The 22,896-nt window shown below is 36.7% G+C and overlaps 1 protein-coding gene across 1 annotated transcript in view; it reads left to right on the top strand.

The window, feature by feature from the left end:
* The first annotated feature begins 1,635 nt into the window (after nt 1-1,635).
* Nucleotides 1,636-22,896, top strand: part of vax2 (ventral anterior homeobox 2) — a 35,341-nt gene continuing 14,080 nt past the window's right edge. Inside the window, exons 1-2 of the mRNA XM_088073851.1 lie at nt 1,636-2,634; nt 7,547-7,734. Coding sequence (XP_087929977.1) covers nt 2,400-2,634; nt 7,547-7,734 — 423 coding nt within the window. The 5' untranslated portion in view covers nt 1,636-2,399. The remainder of the gene's footprint in view (nt 2,635-7,546; nt 7,735-22,896) is intronic.

Here is a 22,896-nt window from a genome sequence, read left to right as displayed (position 1 = left end):
GGTGGAATGTGACTAGTCAACCGATGGGCTTTTTTTTTAAATTAGGCCTTTTCTAAATTTTAAAAATATAAACATAGCCTATATTTTTAGATTTGGGTTTGTTTATAATCATTCAGTGCTGATGCCTCAGATAACCAGGCCTAATGATGCCACTGTTCAGTGGCATATTGACTCGTCCATGATATTATCTGGCATCATTTCAGGCCTCCAGGGTGAAAAACAATACAAACAGTCTGTTGCTATATGGCACCTCTTGGTTCTATTTGACAGTACAGCACATTTCAAAGATGCTGTAGAGCACCAAAACAGGTTGCCCTGTGATTATGAGCCAAAAAATTAAACATGAAAATCCTCCTAAAAAAAACTGTTTTGCACAGTTTTTGTTAAGGGCAGCATTAGCCTGCAGGCCTACATGGGCACTGCATAGCCCATAGGTATGTTTATTAAATATAGTTTTTAAAATCCTGTTTTCATCTTGTTAATTTTGAGGCTTGTGACTGAGTGAAGGGAATAAATTGGGATATTTTTAAGATATTGAAGGATGGTTGCAACAGTATAACGATGCAGCGATAACTGTCTCAAAAAAATATTACTGTTATTAGTTATGATTTCCCCTTTTTTTTGGTTGAACAAACATATTATAACAATAATTGAAAGCATTTCGTAAAAATGGAAGTAGGCTATTTGTAAAAAGTCAGCCAGCCTTTTGAAAATAGTTAAATTAAAGATGCATTTTTTTTTACTCCCAAGCACTGTTGACAAGTAGCCTATAAGTAAGAAATTTCACTTAAAATTACATTTGAAATCAGTTAAGTTAAATAAAGATTATTTTCGCTAGTTTATCAGACTCAAAAGAGACTGAAATGTATTTTATATGGATATATAGCCTACTCTAATTTCTTGTTTTCCCCCATTATTACAGTCAGTGTGGATCCCTTTGTTGCTTTAGAGGCTGATTTGCATAGAATAATGTTAAAAATAACTAACTAAGTTAGTAAATAAACTCAAAACTTGCTACTTACTTAGACTACTGGTAACATTTAAAGTAAATAAAATAAAAAATTATATGTGTAAATATATATATATATATATATATATATATATATATATATATATATATATATATATATATGTAATGAGGAATTTCAAACCTCTAATTCTGGATATGCAGAGCTGCTTGCAACTAACAAATATTTATTGTGAATAATTTCATTCAAAACCTAAGGATTATATAGAGACATGTAGACTGTAGGTTTGCATATTAAATTTCAGATAGGCCTACATGTACACGGTATCAATATTCATACCACGGTATACCTTGAAAACCGAGATATTAAAGTTTTACCAACATGGGTCAAAAGTGTTTCTGCATCTTGTTAATTTGCACTCGCGCTGTTTTCAGCTGTAAAACATTCACATCGAGAGAGTGTGACAGAGTTTTGGAGGAGCTCGTGCAGCGTTTGGCTGTCTCCAGAGCTGGACGCGCACACCACCATCGTCTCATGTCTCCGCTGCTGATACTGGTCTGCAGCGCCGCTCATCCTCTTGTCAAAACGTGCCCTGCGCGGCGGACCAATCAGCGACGAGCCTGCGTGAGCAGGAAATGACGTACGCGGTTCCTGCCTCTGGTAAAGTGCACCAACAAATATTCTCCACACACCAACATCTCTGCTCTGTTTGTGCAGGCGGGGTGTGTGAGCCGCACGCCAGACGTGATGTTTGAGCTGCAAAGCAAATTATAACAAAACTGACACGCGCGCGCCAGACTTGATTTGTGCAGCAAATGTGACCATTTTCCCACCAATCCCCTCCTGAAGGGTTTCACAGACAAGCTTTTCTTGTGTGCTCCAGAAGACCATCGACCCCCTTATGTGGCCATCTCACCGCCAACAACATGCAATCACGGATCCGCAGTCGGTGTGACCGGGGGTGAAGTAACAGGCTGCTGCTCCGGACTCAAACTTGTGTCCGGTGAACTGTGACCGCTGCCGTGTGGGGTTTTTCTTGCGCGCACACTTTATTTCTACGTGGGTGAGCAGTGTGTGTGCGTGTGTTTGTGGCACCTCCCCGCTCCTCCATAGATCTGGTTGCCCCCTTGTACCCTCCAAACCACCATGCATCTCTCCTGCACCCTATAGTTAGAGGTTTCTTCCCCTCAAAATTGCTTTGGTTTGGACTCGGGACCGTGCGTCATGCCGCGACACCTGAAGCGCACTCCGGTTCCGTTGCAGGACCGCATGGTTCCTTTGTAACTGGATCTACTTTTTTTTTTGGAGGGAGAGGAGGGCATGCTCTCCTCGTCTCTGGAGAACACTTGCAAAGAGGAGAAGAAAGTAGAAGCAGCAGCAGCGACACGAGGAAAGAAGGCGAGATCATCTTAGAGAGAGTAACTAAACTTGATGTTTGATCAGGCCACGACTATGGGCGATGGGAGCCACCGCTGTGGACCCAACCCGCTCTGTCCGGACCGGATGGAGACAAAGTGCCGCGCCGAGATAGGGAGCCGCTCCCCGGTTCAGAGCTCCACGGACACACCGGGGACATCAGCGTCCACACCGACGTCCTCCAGCGAAGACGGACACGACAAACTTTTGGGAGTGGACCCTGACTACTGTCGGAGGATATTAGTAAGAGGTGAGTGGAGGAAAACAAAATAGAAACTGGTCTGTTTTGTGCTTAAAAATGAGGAAACTTTTAACTTAATTTTATTCCCAGAAAAAGTATCAAAATCGAGCTTTAACCCACTGATACTCACAGCAATCACAATGATACAATTAAATATTAAATATCTTAAATTTGGGGACACATTTTCTATGAAAAAGAGAGTCTCATTGGGAAGTTTTTTGGTGCTTCTCCTATTTTAAAAAAAAAGTATAAATAAAAAGAAGAAAAGTGTCCAAAACTTGGGCTGCAGCTAAATAATACAACGCCTCTGGAGCAGGGTGGACAGTACAAAAGCTCCTGGTAACAATAGGCTGAATGATTATTAACATTACACCTGTTAATATTAAACTAAAATTATATATATATATATATTGTAATGTATAATTAAATGACTTCATAAATTATTGTTTGGCTCAATCTAGCAGCTCCTTTGTTTATTTGTAAAATATAAAAATATATTGCTGAGAATTACAGTCAAAACAATGACTTTTACTAATACACTGCCTCATTATTTTTTCTCAGTAATTATGTTTAACACGTGTTTGTTTAACGGCTGAAAATGTGACCCCCAAAAAAGAAAAGTAAACAAAGGAAAACTGTTGATGATACTCAGGAGAAATTCAGCCTTTGTGTCGCTTATATCAACAAAGAAGCAGAAAGAGAAAAAAACTCAGCTCTCCATCGATTACCACTAAAAAGCGACGTGTGTGTGTTTGGTTACTTGTCAGTAGCTGGTTGCCTTTGTGTGCCAATGCTTGATAATGAAGATAATAATATTTAATTTAATACGAGTGTCCACGCCCTCCTGTAGGAGGCCTGGAGCCTCTGAATTTTTTAAATCCCCAAAATTAAGACAGAGTCAATGCAGTGTGTAAACACTCGTAAATGGTGTAAAATAAGTAAATAAATAAATCAGTTCTTTATTATTTATTTATTTTATTAATTTAGAAAAAAACTTTGGATGTATAGGTGGTTTTGGAGCCATATTTGAAGTCTAAAAAGCCCCAAAACATTTTATTTAATTTATGATTGCACTTTAAATTATGTAAAATAACACTGTAGATTAAGTGTGTTTTATATTTACAGGGAAGCTTAGAGGGTCCAATAGCATCAAGAAAAACACGAATAAATCTATGTAGAGCTGTAGGTTATTTAAAGTTATTTGCATTTAGGGACATTTGTAATTATTATTTCAGCACGTACAAAGAAAGAAACAGCAAAATTTGAATTTAAAATATATCATCACATGAGGAATATTTTGTGTGTGAGTCACTGTGGAGACGTTTAAAAAAAAAAAATCTGCTTCCCAAGAACAGAAACCCAGCAGATAGCACGGCTCTCGTCCATTCAGAATCCCTTTTAGAATAAGCATGATTTTAAAATACAGGTGATATTTTTTGATTTAGTGGTTGTAGTGGTTTTGCAGCGATGTGTAGCTGTTTGCTGTGGACGGAATCAATATGTCGGCCTATCAATGCTCGGCTACAGGCGGATGTTGTGGATATTATGGTTGCTGGCTGGTTAGTTTTTATTTCTTATTGAACGTTTGGTCGTGCCGTGGCCTGTGGCCTTCACGAGCAGCTCTGTTAGCCAGAAAATAGTCAAATTATTGTGAGATTTTGAATAGGAAAGGATAAAGAGAAGGTATGAGGAGAAAAATACGGCGAGAAATTACACGTGGAATCATTTTGTTTTATTTTATTTTGTAGTAAAACAAGCTGCTTCTTTCGAGCGTCGATCATTTGCAATATAAATCTGTAATCGTAGCAGCTGTGTGGATAGTCACAACATTTTAAAAAAACAACCCTATTCATACGTTGATTTTTAGATTATCGATCCACTGTCACCTGTTTTATTTTATTTTTTTCTGCTGCTGATCACATACATTTCTTTCTTTCTTTTTTTAAACGACATTTGGTAGGCATGTGTTCTTATACTCTCTGTAAAAAAATGAAATTGAACATAACATTGTGCTGCATCAGTGTTTGGTTAATGGTGTCCCATCAGAGGAGGAAGTGGCTTGCAGGAGGACAGCAGCCAGTTTTTGGGGTGTGATCCGGTCTTGGTGAATATACCATACAGTGCACTGAGCGACCGAGGCCCGCAGTGTCAGGATGTGTTTTTGAAGCTGAGCCTATATGTGCTCGAGTTTACCGCGGAGAGGCCGGGGTCACCGAGAGGTCAGCAGGTCTGCGTACAGCCGCAGCTCTCCTCCTCTCTTTGCACATATTTCCATCGCAGTTTGAGCTGCAGTTTTTTTGCTGTTGAACCAAAAGTAATTTGAAAATATATGTCTGAATATTAGGAAGGTTTGTGGCATCTCTGGCGCAGAAACTCACTTGCTTGGCGACACATTACGCAAAGTTATTATGCGTGCGTAAAGATGGAGACCTCTCAGGCGTGTTTCATTATGTAGCTCAGGCCTGCAGGCTAACATACACTTAAGAAAAACTATATGTAACACTGTGATTGAAAATAAGTTAATGCAGATGAGAGCGTGTGTAACTGATTAATGTACTGCGTTTCATTAACTATTTTATCCCCATGGTGCAGAAAAAACCCACATATTTACTTTTACGCACTGATTTTCCGTCATTACTCCTACTGTGTTTAAGCACGCCAAATGTTTTCAAACGTTTAAAATTATTGCAAGCAGAGATCTGCCTTTACAAAAAGTCCAATTTGACTTTACAGCTAAACAAAAATGTAAAAAAATAAACTTCATGTTTGGAGTTTAGGTGACTCCAGCCTCCTATAGGAACACTATGGATGCTCGGTTCAATCAGTTTTGTTTCATATTTAATTCAGGGCTCTTCATATTTTATTCGATTGCATATTTTATGACCTCAAAACCCTGGACAAAGAGGAGGTCGTGTCTGGCCTGCGCTTTCATTCAATGTGATAAATACGAACAAATATTCCTGGCTACAGTGCAGCCAAGAATACACGCGTTTTACTGCGTGAAACACGTCTTTAAAAACACCAAATGTGAACATGGAAGTTAGGATTTTGATTTTGATTTTTTATAGTGTAGACAATAACCTGAGGGTATTATGATTCAGGGCGGGGTTTAATAATGACCCTCACCCATCCAGGATATGTCACTATTAATTTAATAAAATGAATTCTTAATATTTGCTGTTTCAGCGCTCTCCTGTGTTTTTTATCTATTTTAATTATTTTTGGTTTTGCAGACAATCTTTGAAAAAAATAATTAAAAATTAAAATAAAGAAGCAGCCTATTATTGAAATAAATCAACTGCTATTGATAGCAAATAGTGGAACCAACTCAACTAAAAAATAAAATCAAAAGGAAAAACACCAATAAGCCGGACTAACAAAAAACAAAGTAAATAAAAAAATGCAGTGATAGTTTGTACTTACAACTCTCACACACTATTGTTGTTGTTGCTGTTGTATTGTTTTGAGTGGATATTTTAATTTGAATTGGAGACAATTGAGGAGCTTTTGATGTCATTCTTTAACTAGTTTGGAGAGCATTAAATGTCATGCAGAGACACAACTCGCTGCCACCTTTTTGCGCAACACCACTCATTAAAAAACACTTAATCTGGTATCCAAGAATAAATGTTCAGTGCTCATACTCAGATCCGCGATGTGGATCTGCAGCAAAATGGACCAGAATTCCCCATTAATGTGTAGGCCTATTATCACCACTCTATTTTCGGTAAAGTCTCCAAGAAAGTAATCTGGATTCTGTAGTTTTATTTCATTGAATTGCAGTTCATGAAAACACAACACGGTTTCATTTCCAAGTACGCAAAACTGACTGACGTAGCTGAATCTACAATCACGTGGACTCACATTACGCAGGCAGAGAGGAGGATTTACGCGTTTGAGTTTTGGACATTGATTCATGAGGAAAATCTCAATCTTTCACGAAGAATTGGATACAATTACTGAATATGGATTTTAGATCGTGATGTGGATAAACTGCACGAGTTTGTGAGCCACTCATTTAAGCACAGTTACAGAAAAGTGTCGTTTGTTTGCTGTTATTTTCACACCTGTGAACAATTGCGCACACACGTATTGATAACAATAGGGCCTTTTTTCATTGAGCTCTCCCTTGTGTAAAACAAACACATATGTAGCTTGTTTATTTCAACTTCAAAGATCATCTATTGTCAAATGATGTATTGTGGTAAATGTACTACAGTATGTGTATTGTACTATATATTGTGGCAGGCGTTATGTTTATTGTGCCTTCCATGTTTTCAGTGTATTATGATGTTTGAAACTCAGTATTTTAATAACACTGGAGGTCTGCATGTAAAAGCCCAACAAGGAACAGTAGTTGAAAATTGGCAATAGCTATACACTATTTGTGCATCATATCATCCTCATACTCTGTATTGGAGCTATGTTAAATTGCATCGTCCCTATCAAACAAATAAATACATTTAAATTAACAAAGTCGCTGCCACTGAAAAACTTGGGTCATAGACTCCCCCTCAAAAATACAATTTTAATAATTTATTTAAAAAAATCCCAATAAAATGATAAAACACACCAATAATAATAATAATAATAATGACAATAATAATAATAATAATAATAATAATAACAATAATAATAATAATAATAATAATAATATTTTTTCTTTAAATCCATTAGCCTGTAAAGCCATAGTCATAAATATTAGGCCCTAACATGAAAGTTTATAGATTCCCCCCAGCCTTAAACCTAAAACCACAACAAAAGTTGATTTGTTTAGATTTTAGATTGAAATAATAGTCTCAAATGATCATTTACTTCCACTAGACCTCAATGTAAAATTACAACAGCTATTCATTTTTGTTTATTTGTATCCAAACTGTGCTCAGACTTTGTTTTTATTGTGTGTTTTTGTTCTCCACAGACGCCAAAGGCACCATCCGGGAGATCGTCCTGCCGAAAGGCCTCGACCTGGACCGGCCCAAGCGCACGCGGACCTCCTTCACGGCCGAGCAGCTGTACCGTCTCGAGCTCGAGTTCCAGCGGTGCCAGTACGTGGTGGGCCGCGAGCGCACCGAGCTCGCGAGGCAGCTGAATCTCTCGGAAACACAGGTAAGAAGTCTTAAAAAGTTTTTAGCTACAATTCAGAACAAAACAAACAAAAAAACAAGTGCTTTGATAAAGAACCTAAATATTGTTATTTTTTGTCGTGGTCAACTAAGCTAGCTTGTAGCCTAGCAACCGGTTGCTAAGGCCTTAGCATAGCCTGTTGCATATTTTAACAACAAACTAGGCTATTGGCGTTTAATTTATTGGCTGAAGTCAATATTTAAGGTTATTTTAATTTATATTAACTTCATTTTCAAGTGTTTTGGGCACAGGTGTGTTCTGGGGCTTTAATTGGTTTCTTGGCCAATCAGAGGGGAGGAGCAGAAGAGTTGCCCCGCCCAAAAACACTGTTCACCCAGCCGGTTTAATTAATGGACACATCCGGGCACGAATCCAGCCTGGAAATGTTTACAAAATGACAATATTATTATACTCAGATTCATTTAGGACACAAAAAGTGTATAAAATAAAAATAAAAATTAAAAACATAAAGGGGCCCCAGGGCTTTGTGCACGTGCCAATAAAGGCCTTAAATGAGCAGGAAAGAAACGAAAAAATAGAAAAAAAAAATATAAACAGACTGTGCTCCTGAAGGCCTAAATATATAAGTAGCCTAAGTGACCTCACCTTAGTGAGGTCATTTATCAGACCACCTGTTTTTTTGTTTGTTTATTTGTTTGTTTTTTGACTTCTTAAATGATCATGACCTTACTGTGGCTATAATTTGCACAATAGGTCCATGTAGGCCTATTTATATAGTCGTGACCATTTATTTAAGCAAGTAAGTAGGCTAAGTAAGTAAATTTTGTTTATGGCACCCTTAGGAAGTTAGAAAGTGTTGTACACAAGGAGAGGCTAAAAAAAACAAAGAGTTAGTACAACAAAAACATCAAAACAAGAGGAAAAATAAGCACAGAGAAAAGCAATAGGCCAGCATGACAGCTCAAAATAGATTCACGCATAAAAACACTAAAAAAACGGTATATCCTCAGAGCCATTATTAGAGGTTGCTAACTGGACCCCGGTGGAGACTGTTCCACGGGGACATTTACGAAAACAAAGACAAGATATTTAGGCCAATACGTGCGCAGGCTTACTTGTATGTGTGTGACACTTTGAGCTTCGTGCGTAATGGTTAGATCTGTTTTTTGATCTGCGCAGCACAAAACCCCCCCCCAAAACCTTAAAAAGCAGGGGCCGGGAGTAAAGCCAAAAAGTCTGACTTATTTGATGAATCATCGTCACAAAAATAAATAAAAATTAGAAATATAAACCTCTCTGCTTCCAGTGCAGCACCAAACTCTGTGTAAAATAATCCCGTGTGCAGCTGTGTTTGTGTAACCTGTGAAAGTGCGTAGCTTTATCCTGTTGTGGCTGCCCGGTAAACCGGCCTGTCGGTGCATCCGGGCTCCTGTGGACGCTGCTGACATTTCATGGCTCATTCACAGACCCCGCGCTCTTCATTCAAATCTTGCAGCGCCACGAGCCCAGCCCCTCTGTGTTTATTATGTGCGTCATCACTTACACACTGACTTTCAAAGCGTACTGCAGCATACTATAGCTCACATATGACACTGCAACACTGCATTTTTTAATTCAACTCATTTATTTCTAACCTTGAGGCTGTAAATATAGATAGCCTCGTGCAATAATAACGCACTTGATCCTTTTAATTTATTTTGATGATCACAACATAATATTATTAGAAACGTTTTCCACAAGAACTCGTGGCCTGTACCAATAGAAATGGAATTTAGTCGACAAAGTGTAGCTTTCTAACATTTGTGTTGTATACTGTAAAATTCGGGTTCATTTTTTAAGAGACTAGTCTTGAAAAAGCGTGAATTTTGCCAAATTTACCGGCTATTTTATCGCATTTTACACAACGTGGGCCTGTAAACGACAATGTTTTATTTTCAAGTTAAAATTTGGAGACACCTGTTCCCCAAAAGTGCCATAAAGTCTTCAAATACAAAATGAATTTAATAACAAAAAACGTGTCCGTGCGTAATCGAATACGCGCGCAGTGAGTCGCCATATCATCCCCAAAAATAAATACGCATCTATAGACGACAACTATTATAAAAGGAGGGGTTTTATTAGAAGTTTTTTTTGCACATTTCAAAACGAAAACATTCAATAGAAACCCCGAAATTTAAATATTATTTAATTGAAGTAGTGTGTTTAAAACTGAGACAATTCATTTTGATTTTGTGCAAAAAAAAAAAAAAAAAGTTTTGGAGGACCTTTTCCCAAATTAAATCACCTCTTGTACCTCCTATAAACCCCAAGAATTAATCGAAAGTATAAGTGTGTTGAAATGTGAGCTAAAATATTTTTATTTTGTGCAAATAAACAACAGGAGGCCCTCTTTTAAAAACTTAAATCACCTCTTGTGTATAAAAACACTTGTTGCATGAGTTTTACGCATCGTCGCTGTGGAATACACAGACATTAATATTAACCACACGTTAAAAAAAGTACTCAAACACAGAGGTGGTGGGGTGGAGGTGCAGTTTTTGGGAACACAGAGCAGCCACTGTGTTCCTCATTAGTGCTGACACTCGGGGTGTTAATGGGAGGGCCTGAGCTTCCTGCTGCTGCTGCTGCTGCTGCTGAGGAGACTCTGGGCAGCAGCGGATTGGCTGAATGAAAACTGCCTGACCTTCAAGTGAGAACGAAATGTAAATGATAAAAGTCTCCTCAGTAATGGCGTGAAACATTGAACCCACCACACTGATTTTTCTTAATGCTACGTCCTATTGAAGCAGCTTTTAGGCGTGATCGAAAGGCTTTTAGTTCGCATTAGTGGACTTTTCTTTCTTCTTTTTCTATTTGTGGCGTTTGCATATTTTTTAGGCAAATGCGACATTCAAGGCTAATCACGCCAAATCACAAAAGGACAGAAGCTCTCAAAGTTTTCAGGTCGTTTTTTAAGCGAGTTGTTTGTGCTGTTTTCAGGTGTTTGCTGGTGTTTTTTTTTTTGGTTTTTTTTGCTGCTCAAGGTTTGCACAGGAAGTGATTTGATTTTCATGCTCAAATTAAAGACCAGTGGCTTTAAAAGCAGCTCCAATATAGAAAAGAGCGTTTATATGTTTTTCTCCCCTTTCTATCCATCATTATTAACGTTTCATTCTCATTTAAGGCTATTTCAAAGTGTGTATCCAGTATCTATAAACGAGACATTCTCCGTTTTCAAAGCTTTTTTATTTGTAATATTTTTTATATAAGTACACGCTCAAAAAGGCATTTCGCTCCTGTTTTCCAGGTTTTGAAAGTGACATGATTTCAGTTGGGAGTTGAAAAACTTTATTTTCTCTAGTTCGTTGGGTTTAGGGGTTAAAAAAAGAGACTGTGCGCTTCATTTAAAAGCAACAAAAGGCATTGAAACAGGGGAAAAAGCTTCGTGTTTGGGATACAGAGTCGAGTTTTAGGGACTTTTTCGACGTGTTTTCTTATTTTAAAAAAATGTTTTATTTCCCGTATTTCTAAAATATTCCGGGATTGCATTTGAAATATTAGTTGTAGTAAAACATTATATCAGCCACTTTGTTTGAAAAACAAAATGTGACCTTTCGTTATTAATCAGTTTGACAAACTCCGGTTCAACACACTTATACCTAATACATTTTGGATTTTTATGCCTAAATTTAATCCCCAAAATATTGAAAAAGAATATATTAATATTTTACCCAATTGTTTTCAGCATCAAACAAGTGAACTTTCCTTTTCTATTTTTTTTTTATTGAAACATTATCACCCAAAACATGATTAAAGCATTATCACACACCTTTTCTTTATGATCGTGACAGGCCTTTTTATCTGCGACTGAAACACAAATACTAATTACAGTAATATGGGAGGTTGGATCGTTAAGTGTTTTTTAACAATGTTTGGGGATTTGGTCATTGACCCATAGCGTAACTCCAATTAGTTTGGTCAGGTATTCAAACTGATCACGCAATGAGGCAGCAGTCATTGGAGACGCAAGCACGCGCACACGCACACAGACACGGACACATGCACGCAAGCAAAATGCAAAAGGGGCTTTATATATTTGCATCAAGGTTTACGAGAATGACAGAAAATAAGTGTTTTTTTAAGTTAACTTATGGAGAATAAGATTTGAAAATAAGATCAAATATATAATTATTAGATTCATATGTCTCAAAAGTATCTTCCCAAGACGCACAGAACTTGGATTAAACAAAAAAAAACGGAATTGTATTTTATTTGAACTGTATTTCTGGCGACTTTGACGCAAATTTAGTAGTATTTCCGTCTGAATAACAACAAAAAACGAGACCTTTAATCTGTAAATATACTGAAATATTGTCCATTGCGCACAATTTCTTCTCTTTTAATAAAGTGTCAGTCAGGAAAGACACACAGCGTCCGATAACCGGGACAAATATGAATGTTAATGTAAGAAACTGTCTGATTAAAGCGTAAAAGGCGCGTAAAACTGGGTGGAGTCTCGCAGAGACAGCTGCTGGTCTGATATTAAAAAAAAACCTGATCTGCTGCTCATTGTACGTCATTTGATCCAGAAGAACACAATCACCAGTAACACCGACAGCCTTGTCAGCCTGCACGTCTTTACGTTTCCGTTTCAGCCTCCAAAACAAGCAAATGCATTCATTGAAACCGCGCAGAGTTCATACATTTCGTCTCTAAAGTCAATGATTTGTTCGATCAAACATTTCAAAACACTTGAACGTGCAGAAAACAGCCACTTTCCTCCAAATTATTCCCCAAATCCAGTCTAAATGTGTCCCATTCTGATATTTGAGGCTCAAACGCGGAAGAAAAACGTCTTTAGGGACTTCTTTTTGTCTCTTAGTGGCTGCAGCGTCCCGAGAGGAAACCGACACCTCTCCGCAGTCGTCACGTAACGCGTTACTGAGTAATCCGTTACCGTGTCTGAGCTCTCCCTTCATCCCGGCAGGTGGCTCCCCGCTACAGGGTAACACAGCAGGAGGGAGTGGTGTGTGTGTGTGTGTGTGTGTGTGTGTGCACATACAGACAAAAACCTTGAACTAAAACATGAAAACCCCTCAGTTATCTTCATGGTCAGTTTACTCGCGGATGGTCAGATTGGATGCTCCAGCTCTTATTGTGAAGGTATGTTTCCTGCATGTGGAGGAAGGTGTTTTTTAAAAAATTATTTCTAGAACTTATTCATGTTTAGAAACTGTGTGAATCTGCTGAAAATAGCCACAGTGAAAGCTTTAACTGCAGCTTTTTGGGTGGAAAGTGGAGCTTAAAGCAACAAAATCTAACACACTTTTTCATTTCAACCATCTTTTGGCTCTTTATGTGTCTTTAAGTAATTATATGAACATTTTATAGACTGTCTTTCCACATCTACCCCATTTTCACTGACTAAAATGTGTCAGATTTTTATTTTTTGCATGATAAATATACAAAAAACACACACATTCTTGGAGGTGTCCTGCCTGCTCTGACAGTTCTTGCAGTGAGACTTGAGGAGATTTTCGGACACCATGCTGTGTGGTCACTTTAAGCTCTTCCAGTCCTCCTGAGCTGAGTGCAGCTGACGTATATGCGCTGCCATTGTATCAGTCCATTGTTGTTTGCAGCTCTTCCATGGAGAAGCTATGAGTTTAATGGTCTGTGGGCTGTGTGTTAAACTGGTTTTAATCCTGCAGCAAATGGGAGGAGCTCAGTGATGGCATCATGTTTAATCTTTAATCTAAAATTGGGAGGGACAATGCACACATGTCAGCAAATGTTTGCATCCTTTTTTTCACAGTTGTTTGCAGACAAAGTGAAACTGGATTTAGATTTGACATATCTCTGCTTTAAAGTGGATCTGATTTAAGGAAGAGGCTTTTCAAATATGTTTTAAAATGTCAAAATAATGCTTTGTTCCTAAAATTAAGCTGTCACAAGTTTGAAAACCTTAAGTATTAGACGGGTGTTATGTTTATAGACAGAAACCAGATTCTCTGTTAAAACTCCCTTAAAACACAATAATTGCTGTGTTTTTGTTGTTTTAAAAATGTTATATTTTGATGGGTGGAGACACGTTTTTATTTATTTATTTTCCCATTTATGATTATGCTACAGATATCTACAGTGCCAGTTAACTGACCCATATGTGTGATTTTGCAGGAAGTAAAAATAATTAAGGATTAAATCAAATATGAGTGCCCAGATGGGGCATTTTTTTCTGAAACTAACCACTCAAACAGACACTCTACTGTAGAAAATTAGTTGAGTAATTCCTTTTAAAATGATTTTTCGATTTAAGAATAAGCATAAAATGATAAGAATGAATGTAATCAGCTGTGTGTAGACACACACTCTCAAAAAGTGCAGCCACCACCTGTATTTACAGCGTGCAGATGTGTGTGTTTTTGGTCCTTTGGTTGTTTGCAAATGTCACATTTTGGCTGCACAACCACATCTTTCTCATTCAGATGCTGTTGTTTGAGGGATTTAGTTTATGTGAGTTTGCAAGTGTGTAATTTAATTTTAACATTGAGGAGGGACACATACAATGGGGGATTTGAGGTACGTCCTCAAGAAATTTTGAGCATTAATTATTTAATTTCCTGCATTGTGGTGAATTTTTATGTACCAATATGCACCTTTTATGTATCAAAATATGGTGTAACTGTATTTTGCTACTTGTTACTATGTTTTTATTGAAGGGGACAAGTGCATGCTGGGTGTGGCTGGGGAGGGCACAGGATACACCCCCTTTAACATTTCGAACGAGTGCATTTGTCCCCCCCAATAAGAAGTAGCAGAGGCAAAATTAAAGGAGTTTCCACCACAAATTCATGCAGAAAATTCACCAGAATGCAGGAAATTAAGAAATGAATGCCCCAAATTTCCTGGGGGAGGACCCCAAACCTCCTGTTTCACGTGTGTGTGTGTTTGTGTGTGTTTGTGTTTGTGTGTGTCTGTGTGTGTGTTGGACTAATTTTGTTTGTGACTCCGAGTCACTTTCATGAGGGGTTTAAAATACTAAAACGCGTGGTCTCACTCACCTCCCGCCCCCCATGATGAAATCAAATCTTTGCCCTTAGGTTGTTTCTAAATATGCAAAGTAATTTTCTGCAGAATAAGTACAAAGTACCATAAAATTGAAATACTCAAGTGTCAAAAAATTGTACTTAAGCGCAATACTTGAGTAAATGTATTTCCACCACTGACAGCTCTTGAACATTGAAAGTCCATGCATCCAACATGAACTCTGGTCAAAATCCCTGCTAACATCATCAGTGATGTTATAATTTCAGTGTCCAGAATAATTTTTTTTAACTTAAGAAATAGTAAACAAAACCATGTCCCGACTATAAGAATAGAGATACGTAGAATAAAGTAGAAAATACTTTATTGTCTTTATCATTTTTACATACAAAAGGCAAAATTTGCTATCAAAAGGGCACAAAAAACACATCATATCATGACAGGACACATTAAAAACATAAAAACACATAAAAACACAATGCACAATAGAAGCTACATTAAAAGGAGCACCAGATACTAAAGAGATTTAACATTTCATAGCTTTTTATTAGCTCAAAGGGGCAAATTCAGGCAATATAAATGAAGACAAGAAACATTTTTGTCATGGAAGCATTCATTATGGTGAGTGTTGTTATTGTGTCAGAGCGTGTGCAGCCACTTCCTCCCTGATTTACCTGCAGAAAACACATTTTTAGTTCATGTCCTCATGTGCTTGATATGATTCAAGACCACCACCTGCTGTAATGTGAAGCAGCTGACCTCCGACAGGTGTGCGAGTCATCTGAGATCAGCGTCACACTTCCTCTCATGTTCTGCCTGCTGTCTTTCCTCTCAGACCGACGACTCTTTGATACCAAACAGCCTCGAGCGCAGTTTAGTGACGGCTGTGGAAACTTTAAGATGATGCTTGTTGCTGCTGTCTTGTGTGTTTGTGTCTTGTGGTTTTCTGCAGCACGGAGGGAGGTCAGAGGTCAGGGCCCCCTTTTTTTTAACATATGAAGCACTGTTTAGTAATCTATCTATGAATAAAAGATATGAGCAGCAGGGATGTCCCGATCAAATAGAAAGAATCAGTATCGGGCCCAACAACACATTTTTGAATCGATCAGGATCGCCCGATCTTTGTTTACGTCAGGTGTCGTAAATGGAGAGCGCGATCTGCGGAAGATATTCAGGTTTTATTGTAAAGCTGCTACTCTGGTATGTGGAAACTGATTTTTTTATGTTAAACTCATGTTGCCACACCATTTAATGTGGAATTACAAAAAAAAAAACATTTTTAGTGAGCTAGTTTTACTGTAATGCTGTAATAGAGTTGTGACAGGCTTTTATTTGCTGTGACTGAGGATTTTAAAGTTAAACTATAACACTACTTTGAAGTGGAATAGTGATTACATACGCATTTCTAGTGATTTGTACTTTTATTACAAGGCTACACTAAGTGGATTCAAAAGGAATTTCTGAAGATATTTTAGTTTGTTTACTTTTTTATGTAGCAGTAAGTTGAATTGTGATAAGAGCATTTAAAAATACTTTTTAGTTTGTTTACTCTATTATTTTTTGCAAAATTAAAGTTAAAAACTCTCAGGAACTGCAGGCATTTTTTTTTCTTGCATTGCATTTCAGAGCTGTTATCTGTCAAGCATATACACGTAGAACTTAAAATCACTTTAAAGTACTGGACACTTACATTTTGTGGCTGTGTTATCCAGGTAAATTCAGGTATAGGATCAGCACTCAATGTCAGCTGACATGGCAAAAAAAACTTGATCGGGACATCCCTAATGAGCAGTGTTATTATTGGCAGAGTGAAGAAGCCAGAGAGTCAGGCTCTTTAAAAACTAGGTGACCCTTATGACCTCTTATAAAACCTGTCAAATCTAAATTCCCTGTTAAGAAGTTACCTGCCTGTGGTTTCAAATTTAATCCAGGAGGACACTTTAAAATTCGACATAATGATTTTACATAAACAATCTAGGAAACTGATTACCTTGAAAAGTGTAAGTAAATATAATTATAAGTCTTCATTTATGTTTACTTCATATCTTGTTAAGTTTACTTAAAATTTAGTTATTTTTACTTAGTTGTTGCAACTTAAAATGGCACGTTTAATTAAATCAATCTTTGTAAGTTTTTGCAACTTTTCCTTTTTTGTGCTATATATCTGTATTCTGCTGGTTGCAAACTAGCATATTTGAAATGGTAACAAAATATAACATACAGTTTTCTTAACTTAATTATTGGCAAAATCCTCTTTGTCATGATCAAGTTAAGTCAGACTTAACTTGGTTTAGTGAAGTTGTAAACACTTAAAAAGAACGTGCTGATTCCACTAGACATTTTTAAGTTGCAACAACTTCACAAAAGTAAGTAAATACAGCTACATTTTAAGTAAACTTAACAATTAAATATAAATTAACCATAAATTCAGATGAATAGTGATATTTACTTTCCTCTTTCAAGACGATTGATTTCAACGATCACCTTGTCAGATTTTATGGTGCGTTTGTATGATCTGAATTAAGGACTGAATAATATTTAGGCATCATCCTAATTGTAAGTGGAAACTGTAGTTATCTCTTGGCCTGAAAAGTGCCTCAAAATACAAAAAAAGCATCACTTTGGTGCCAGGTACTGCAGGAAATCTCTGCTTTCCTCTGCAGACCGAGGCGAGAGGCGACGAGATGACAACTTGTGTTTATGTGTTCGTCTACGTACAGTGAATGTCCTCGTTGTGTGTATTGTTCTCCATGACGGCCCAGACAGACGATGTCTGGCCACTTGTCTGGAGCATAGAGGACCCGGCCATGACGTATAGCTGTGCAGATGTAGCAGAGAGGAGGCGGCACAGAGCGGGGATTGTCCGAACAGTCAGAATAGAGAAAGAGATAGGAAGGGACGCAGACAGACGGAGAAACACTCGCTGCTTTGTGCTTTCAGTTAAAATGTTTGGGCTTCGTGTTGTAAAGAAACTCTTTTCCTCTTTACACTGTGGTGACCTAAAGCGAGAACATCGTCCACAGAACTTTTGTCCGCCTGGCTGATGGTCAGGAGGAAGAAACCCGCAAGGCTCTGATTATCAAATCAACTGATTAGATAATCAGAAGGACATAATGGCAATTAAGCCGTATTTGCCTTTGTCCTTCATCACTCTCTCAGGTTGAATTGACTTGTTTCATCAGCTTCTAACAGAGTGAAGTGTGTGTGTGTGTGTGTGTGTGTGTGTGTGTGTGTGTGTGTGTGTGTGTGTGTGTGTGTGTGTGTGTGTGTGTGTGTGTGTGTGTGTGTGTGTGTGTGATGGTGTAATTTTCCAAACATATAGAGGACCGTGTAATCCTTCAACTGATGTGAAAACAGGGAAATCAGCAAAATTGGATACAAGAGGTTTTCACACACAGTAAAACACACACACATGCACGCACACACACACACACACACACACACACACACACACAGAGACAATGAGTGCCCAAGTTGCCCTTAAAGGTCAAAGGTCATCCACTTTGTGTCATAAGTATTTTTGGCGAAGTGTGCTTTAAGTATCCAAAGTGAAAGTACTCTTTATGCAGAATGGCATTTTTATGTTCTTGTTTAGGAGGTTTGACTTTTCATTTGTCAGTTTAATAAAGTATAAATTCACCAGGAACCCAAAATACATGAAAAAAGACGCAGCTGCCTGTAAATATGAACAAATCTTTCGTCACTCAAAACATTATACAGCAACTCAACAACAACAATGACAACAACAATAAAAAACCCATAAAACAAATAACTTCCAGATGTGTCATACTGGAATGATAAGCAGCAAAAAATTAAAAAATAAACAGTAAAATTACCCCCCAAAAGTCCATAGCTAGCAGTAGTGTTTAGCAAGAATGATTCAGCATAACAACAAATAAACAACAACTATATAAACAACAATGACTCTGAAGTGCAAAAACGTCCAAACAAACTGGCAGCAGTGTGTTTAACAACAATAAAACAATAAACTGATGAAAAAGTTAAATAAAAACGAATCAACAACAAACAAATTTGCCAGGAAGGAAGGATACATAGCAACAACCAAAATAAAATGATGAAAAAATCCATACCAACAAATAACTAGCATTAGTGTCTGTCAAGAATGATACATGACAAAATTAATACATAAATAAAATGTAGAAAATAAAAAGAAATAACGACTAAAGCAGGAACACTGTACAGCATCTATGTCCTCTAACATAAATTAATCTAATTTCAGTACTTGTAATTTTTTAAATTTTTTTTGTGGAAAATACTAAGCTCAGTACTGATCGGAGACGTTTTACGGGATACAAAACAGAGTATAAGCCTCAAGTAGAGAGAAGTAGAAAAGAAATAGAAAGTTTTTACTTTACCCGCCCCCCCAAAAAACAAAACTTTGAACAGGAAAAACAAAACGTAGTAACCTTGAATTATGGATCTCTCTTGCAGAACAGACATATGCAGTAGAAGTTGTGTTGTGTTTATAAAATAAAGGGATAAAAGAGTGATGTGCATTTACGAAAACCCAAAATCAGGCACCTGAGTTGTGAAACCGTCCTTGTTTTTAAGACCTCTGTGTCTTTCTTTTGCCAGCTGTGACAACAAAATCAAATCTGATTCCTAAAAGAACAAAAAAAACCCCTCTTATAATACCGAAGGTGATTTGAGTGACTGCGGGGTGACATGCAAGAGAAGTCATGGACCACATTTGACCTCCCGCTGATTTCTTTGGCGAATGGCACATCTCTGACAGGAAGGGAGGAGGTGGAGGCTGTTATAAAATAAGATAAGATAATCCTTTATTAGTCCCACACGGGGAAATTCACAATGTTGCAGCAGCTATGAGGTAAAGAATAAGCAGCGAAAGAACAATACAATAGTTAGAAAAATAACTACACATATAAAAATATTAAAATGTTAGATAATAAACAAGGTGCTGAGTATGATTTAAAAAAAAAAACAAGTTATCTGAACCTTGTGAGGTTTGCTCGGACAGGAGGAGCGGCGTAAAGGGGCGGGGGGGCGGATAGGTGGGCCTCATAACAGTCCCAAGTGCTTTTGCACTAAGGAGGATTAGGCAGCCATATCTACCAGCGATTCTATAAGACGGGGTTAACCCCTGGCTGAACCTGGCCAGACATGTGCTCCGGTGATGGAGCACCGGATTGGGTTTGTTCGGGCGAAGTTAGGTGATGGATGGGGCTTGGAGGTGTGGTGGCGGTGATACTGGCGCAGGTGTGAGCGCGGATGATGGAGGTGAGGACGGCAGCCAAAGGATGGATGCTGCTTCACTGTAAAATCTGACAAGTTGATCTTACTTGCCTTGAAAAAGGCAAGTAAATATGACAGTTATTGTTGTTTTATCATATCTAATGTAAAGTTTACTTAAAATGTAGCTTTATTTACTTCTCGCCCCACAGAGGAAAGCATCGATTTCCTACAGTCGCTGGCACCAAACTGATGCTTTTTTTTGTCTTTTGAGACTGTTTTCAAACTCCTGTGTCCATTTTCAGCTACAGTTATGCCTAAATATTATTCAAACCTTAATTCATTTCATACAAATGCGCTATAAAATCTGATTTTACTGAAAATAATCTTGGAAAGTAATTGCCTTGAAAAAGGAAAAGTAAGGAAGGAAGTAAGTAAGGAAAGTAAATATAACTATTACTCATAATTTATGTTTAATTTATATCTAATTGTTAAGTTTACTTAACTTTAGCTATATTGACTTAATTATGTGAAGTTGACGCAATTTAGAAACAAATAAAAATACCTTGTTCTGTCTGAGTGTTTGCAACGTCAGTAAACAAAGTTAGTCTGACTTAACTTGATCGTGACAAAGAGGATTTCACAAATGATGAATTAAGGAGATCTGCAAGTTCTGTTTTGTAAACATGTTTAAGAAAACGCAAATGTGATTTACTAGTTTGCAACCAGCAAACTTGATGTTGCTAAAACTTCAAAAGATTAATTTAACCAAACTTGTCATTTTTAAGTTGCAACAACTTAAAAAATTAATCACATTAACTAAATTCTAAATAAACATAGCAATTTGATATAAAATAAACATAAATTAAGATTTATAGTTATACGTACTTACAATTTTATTTTTTAAAATACTTTTATTTTTACTTTTATTTATTCAGTTGTGCTACTTCTTATAGAAGCAAAAGAAAAAAAGCTACTGTACGTCCCTCCCACCTACAGTCCCAACATTTCAAATTACATAAATCAACACACAAACAAAAGAAACAAAAAACACAGTAATTATAAATATGACAATGATATTAATGATACATAATTTCATACATAGTGTACAAATGCTTAAAAGGGTACACTGAAAGATTAAAAAAACTGTATAAAAGAATTGCTTTGGTTCAGGGGATTTCCCAGAGTGTGTATATTTCTGTCTTCTCTTTTACTGACATACATTATTTACATTTTTCAAGGCAGTCAGTTCCTAGATTTTTTTATTCCAGTAAAATCAGATTTAACTGTGCTGGATGGGTTTGTGGAAAATGACTTAAAGAGCTGAACCAGGCTGTTATATCACATGAAGCGACTGTTTGTGATCTATGGTTTTGTAATCTTAATGCTGATGGATTTGAAAAAGAAAAAAAAAACATAAACAAACTCCACAATGCTAGAGATATAATTCATGTGGAGAAATACTAAAACCACTTTATTCCTTTAAAATCCTAGAAGTCGTGTCCTCGGTGACCTTAAAGGCAGCCACGGCCCTGTTTACATGGCTATTTTATGACCCAACCTCCATAATCTTCAGAATAAAAAGGATGTCACAGAAAATATCAGCAAGACAAAATAGTAGAAAAAAAACACAATAGAAAAAAAACACTTAACAAAAGAGCATCAGTTTTCACGTTTTCTTTTTTCAGTCAAAAAGAAAAAACGGTGTCTACATCAACCTAAACCATGACAAATAGAGTTACATATACATATGACAAATGACAAAATGGTGAAAGTATATTAAAGAACAAATTATTCATTATAAAATAAATAAATGAATAAATAAATAAAGAAAGAACTTAATGAATAATATAAAAAAATAAGATATTTTCACACAAGAGGTTCCCAGCATACAGTAATATCGCTGTGATCCTGCACCCACATTAGTGTCCTTACACAGGATAGATACAATGTACATAAAGGCCGCTTTAAGGCAGATTTATCAAAGCATTAAATAAATTAATTAATTTTAAAAAATAATAAAATGTAATAAAATAATGTATAAATTAACAAAATATATATAAAATAGATAATAAAAAAGAATAACAAGAAAAAAACAAATGCAAATTAAATGAAATATTATCTCGAGTCGATATGAAATAAATAATGGTTGCATCAAAACTATAAACGAGACAATATTTTGTTTTGTATGAAAAAAAGAGCATCCGTTTTGAAAGTGGCAGCTGATTTGGGGGTAAATTGTTACAAAGTCTCCTTTCATATTAACACCGGTTGGGTAGACTAATGAAAATCTGTACTGAAGTAAAAGTACAATTACTTCCATAAAAAAATAAATGAACTAAAACTGAAAAAATAACTGTTTGAGGAACCTACTCAAGTAAAAGTAAGAAAGTACAGTTTTAAAAAAGGATCATGAAAAGTACCTCTTCTTCTCTAAAAAAAAAAAACCCTAAAAAACCCCACTTTTTATTCATGTTAAAAGTTCATGTGTGTTGTTTATATGCATGTCTACACACCCCTACATACAAAGTCAATGGTCAGCTGACCTCAGAGATTTTAAGCTACTGTGCTGTAAAAATAACCCTGGAAATTTTATAATTAAGTCTATTTAAGCCGTTATTTAGCTTGAGGTAGACAAGCTTTTCGTCAAAGCTTGCTTTGGGAAAATACAGCCCAGTCGCCAGAATAAATGTTGGCATTTTACATTTCTGCAAACAACAATTATGTATTTGAAATATTGCTTTTTTGAATCACCTGAATTACCATCTCATGCGAGCGAAAAAAGTTTTTTTTTACGATAAATGGGAGTTGTTGTTTTTTTAAATTGACATGTTTCCATTAGGCATATTTTATATTCACAATTTCAATTTGAGCAATTTGAGTGTTAATGGAAACCCGCTTAGTGTTGTTTCTGGAGTCACTGGTGCATCTATTTGTTCCATTAACCTG

Source organism: Plectropomus leopardus, chromosome 23, assembly GCF_026936395.1.
Source record: "Plectropomus leopardus strain MGB_pleo_1.0 chromosome 23, ASM2693639v1, whole genome shotgun sequence".
NCBI lineage: Eukaryota > Metazoa > Chordata > Actinopteri > Perciformes > Serranidae > Plectropomus > Plectropomus leopardus.
Note: the sequence above shows the minus strand (reverse complement) of the source record. Positions and strands in the feature narration are given on the sequence as shown.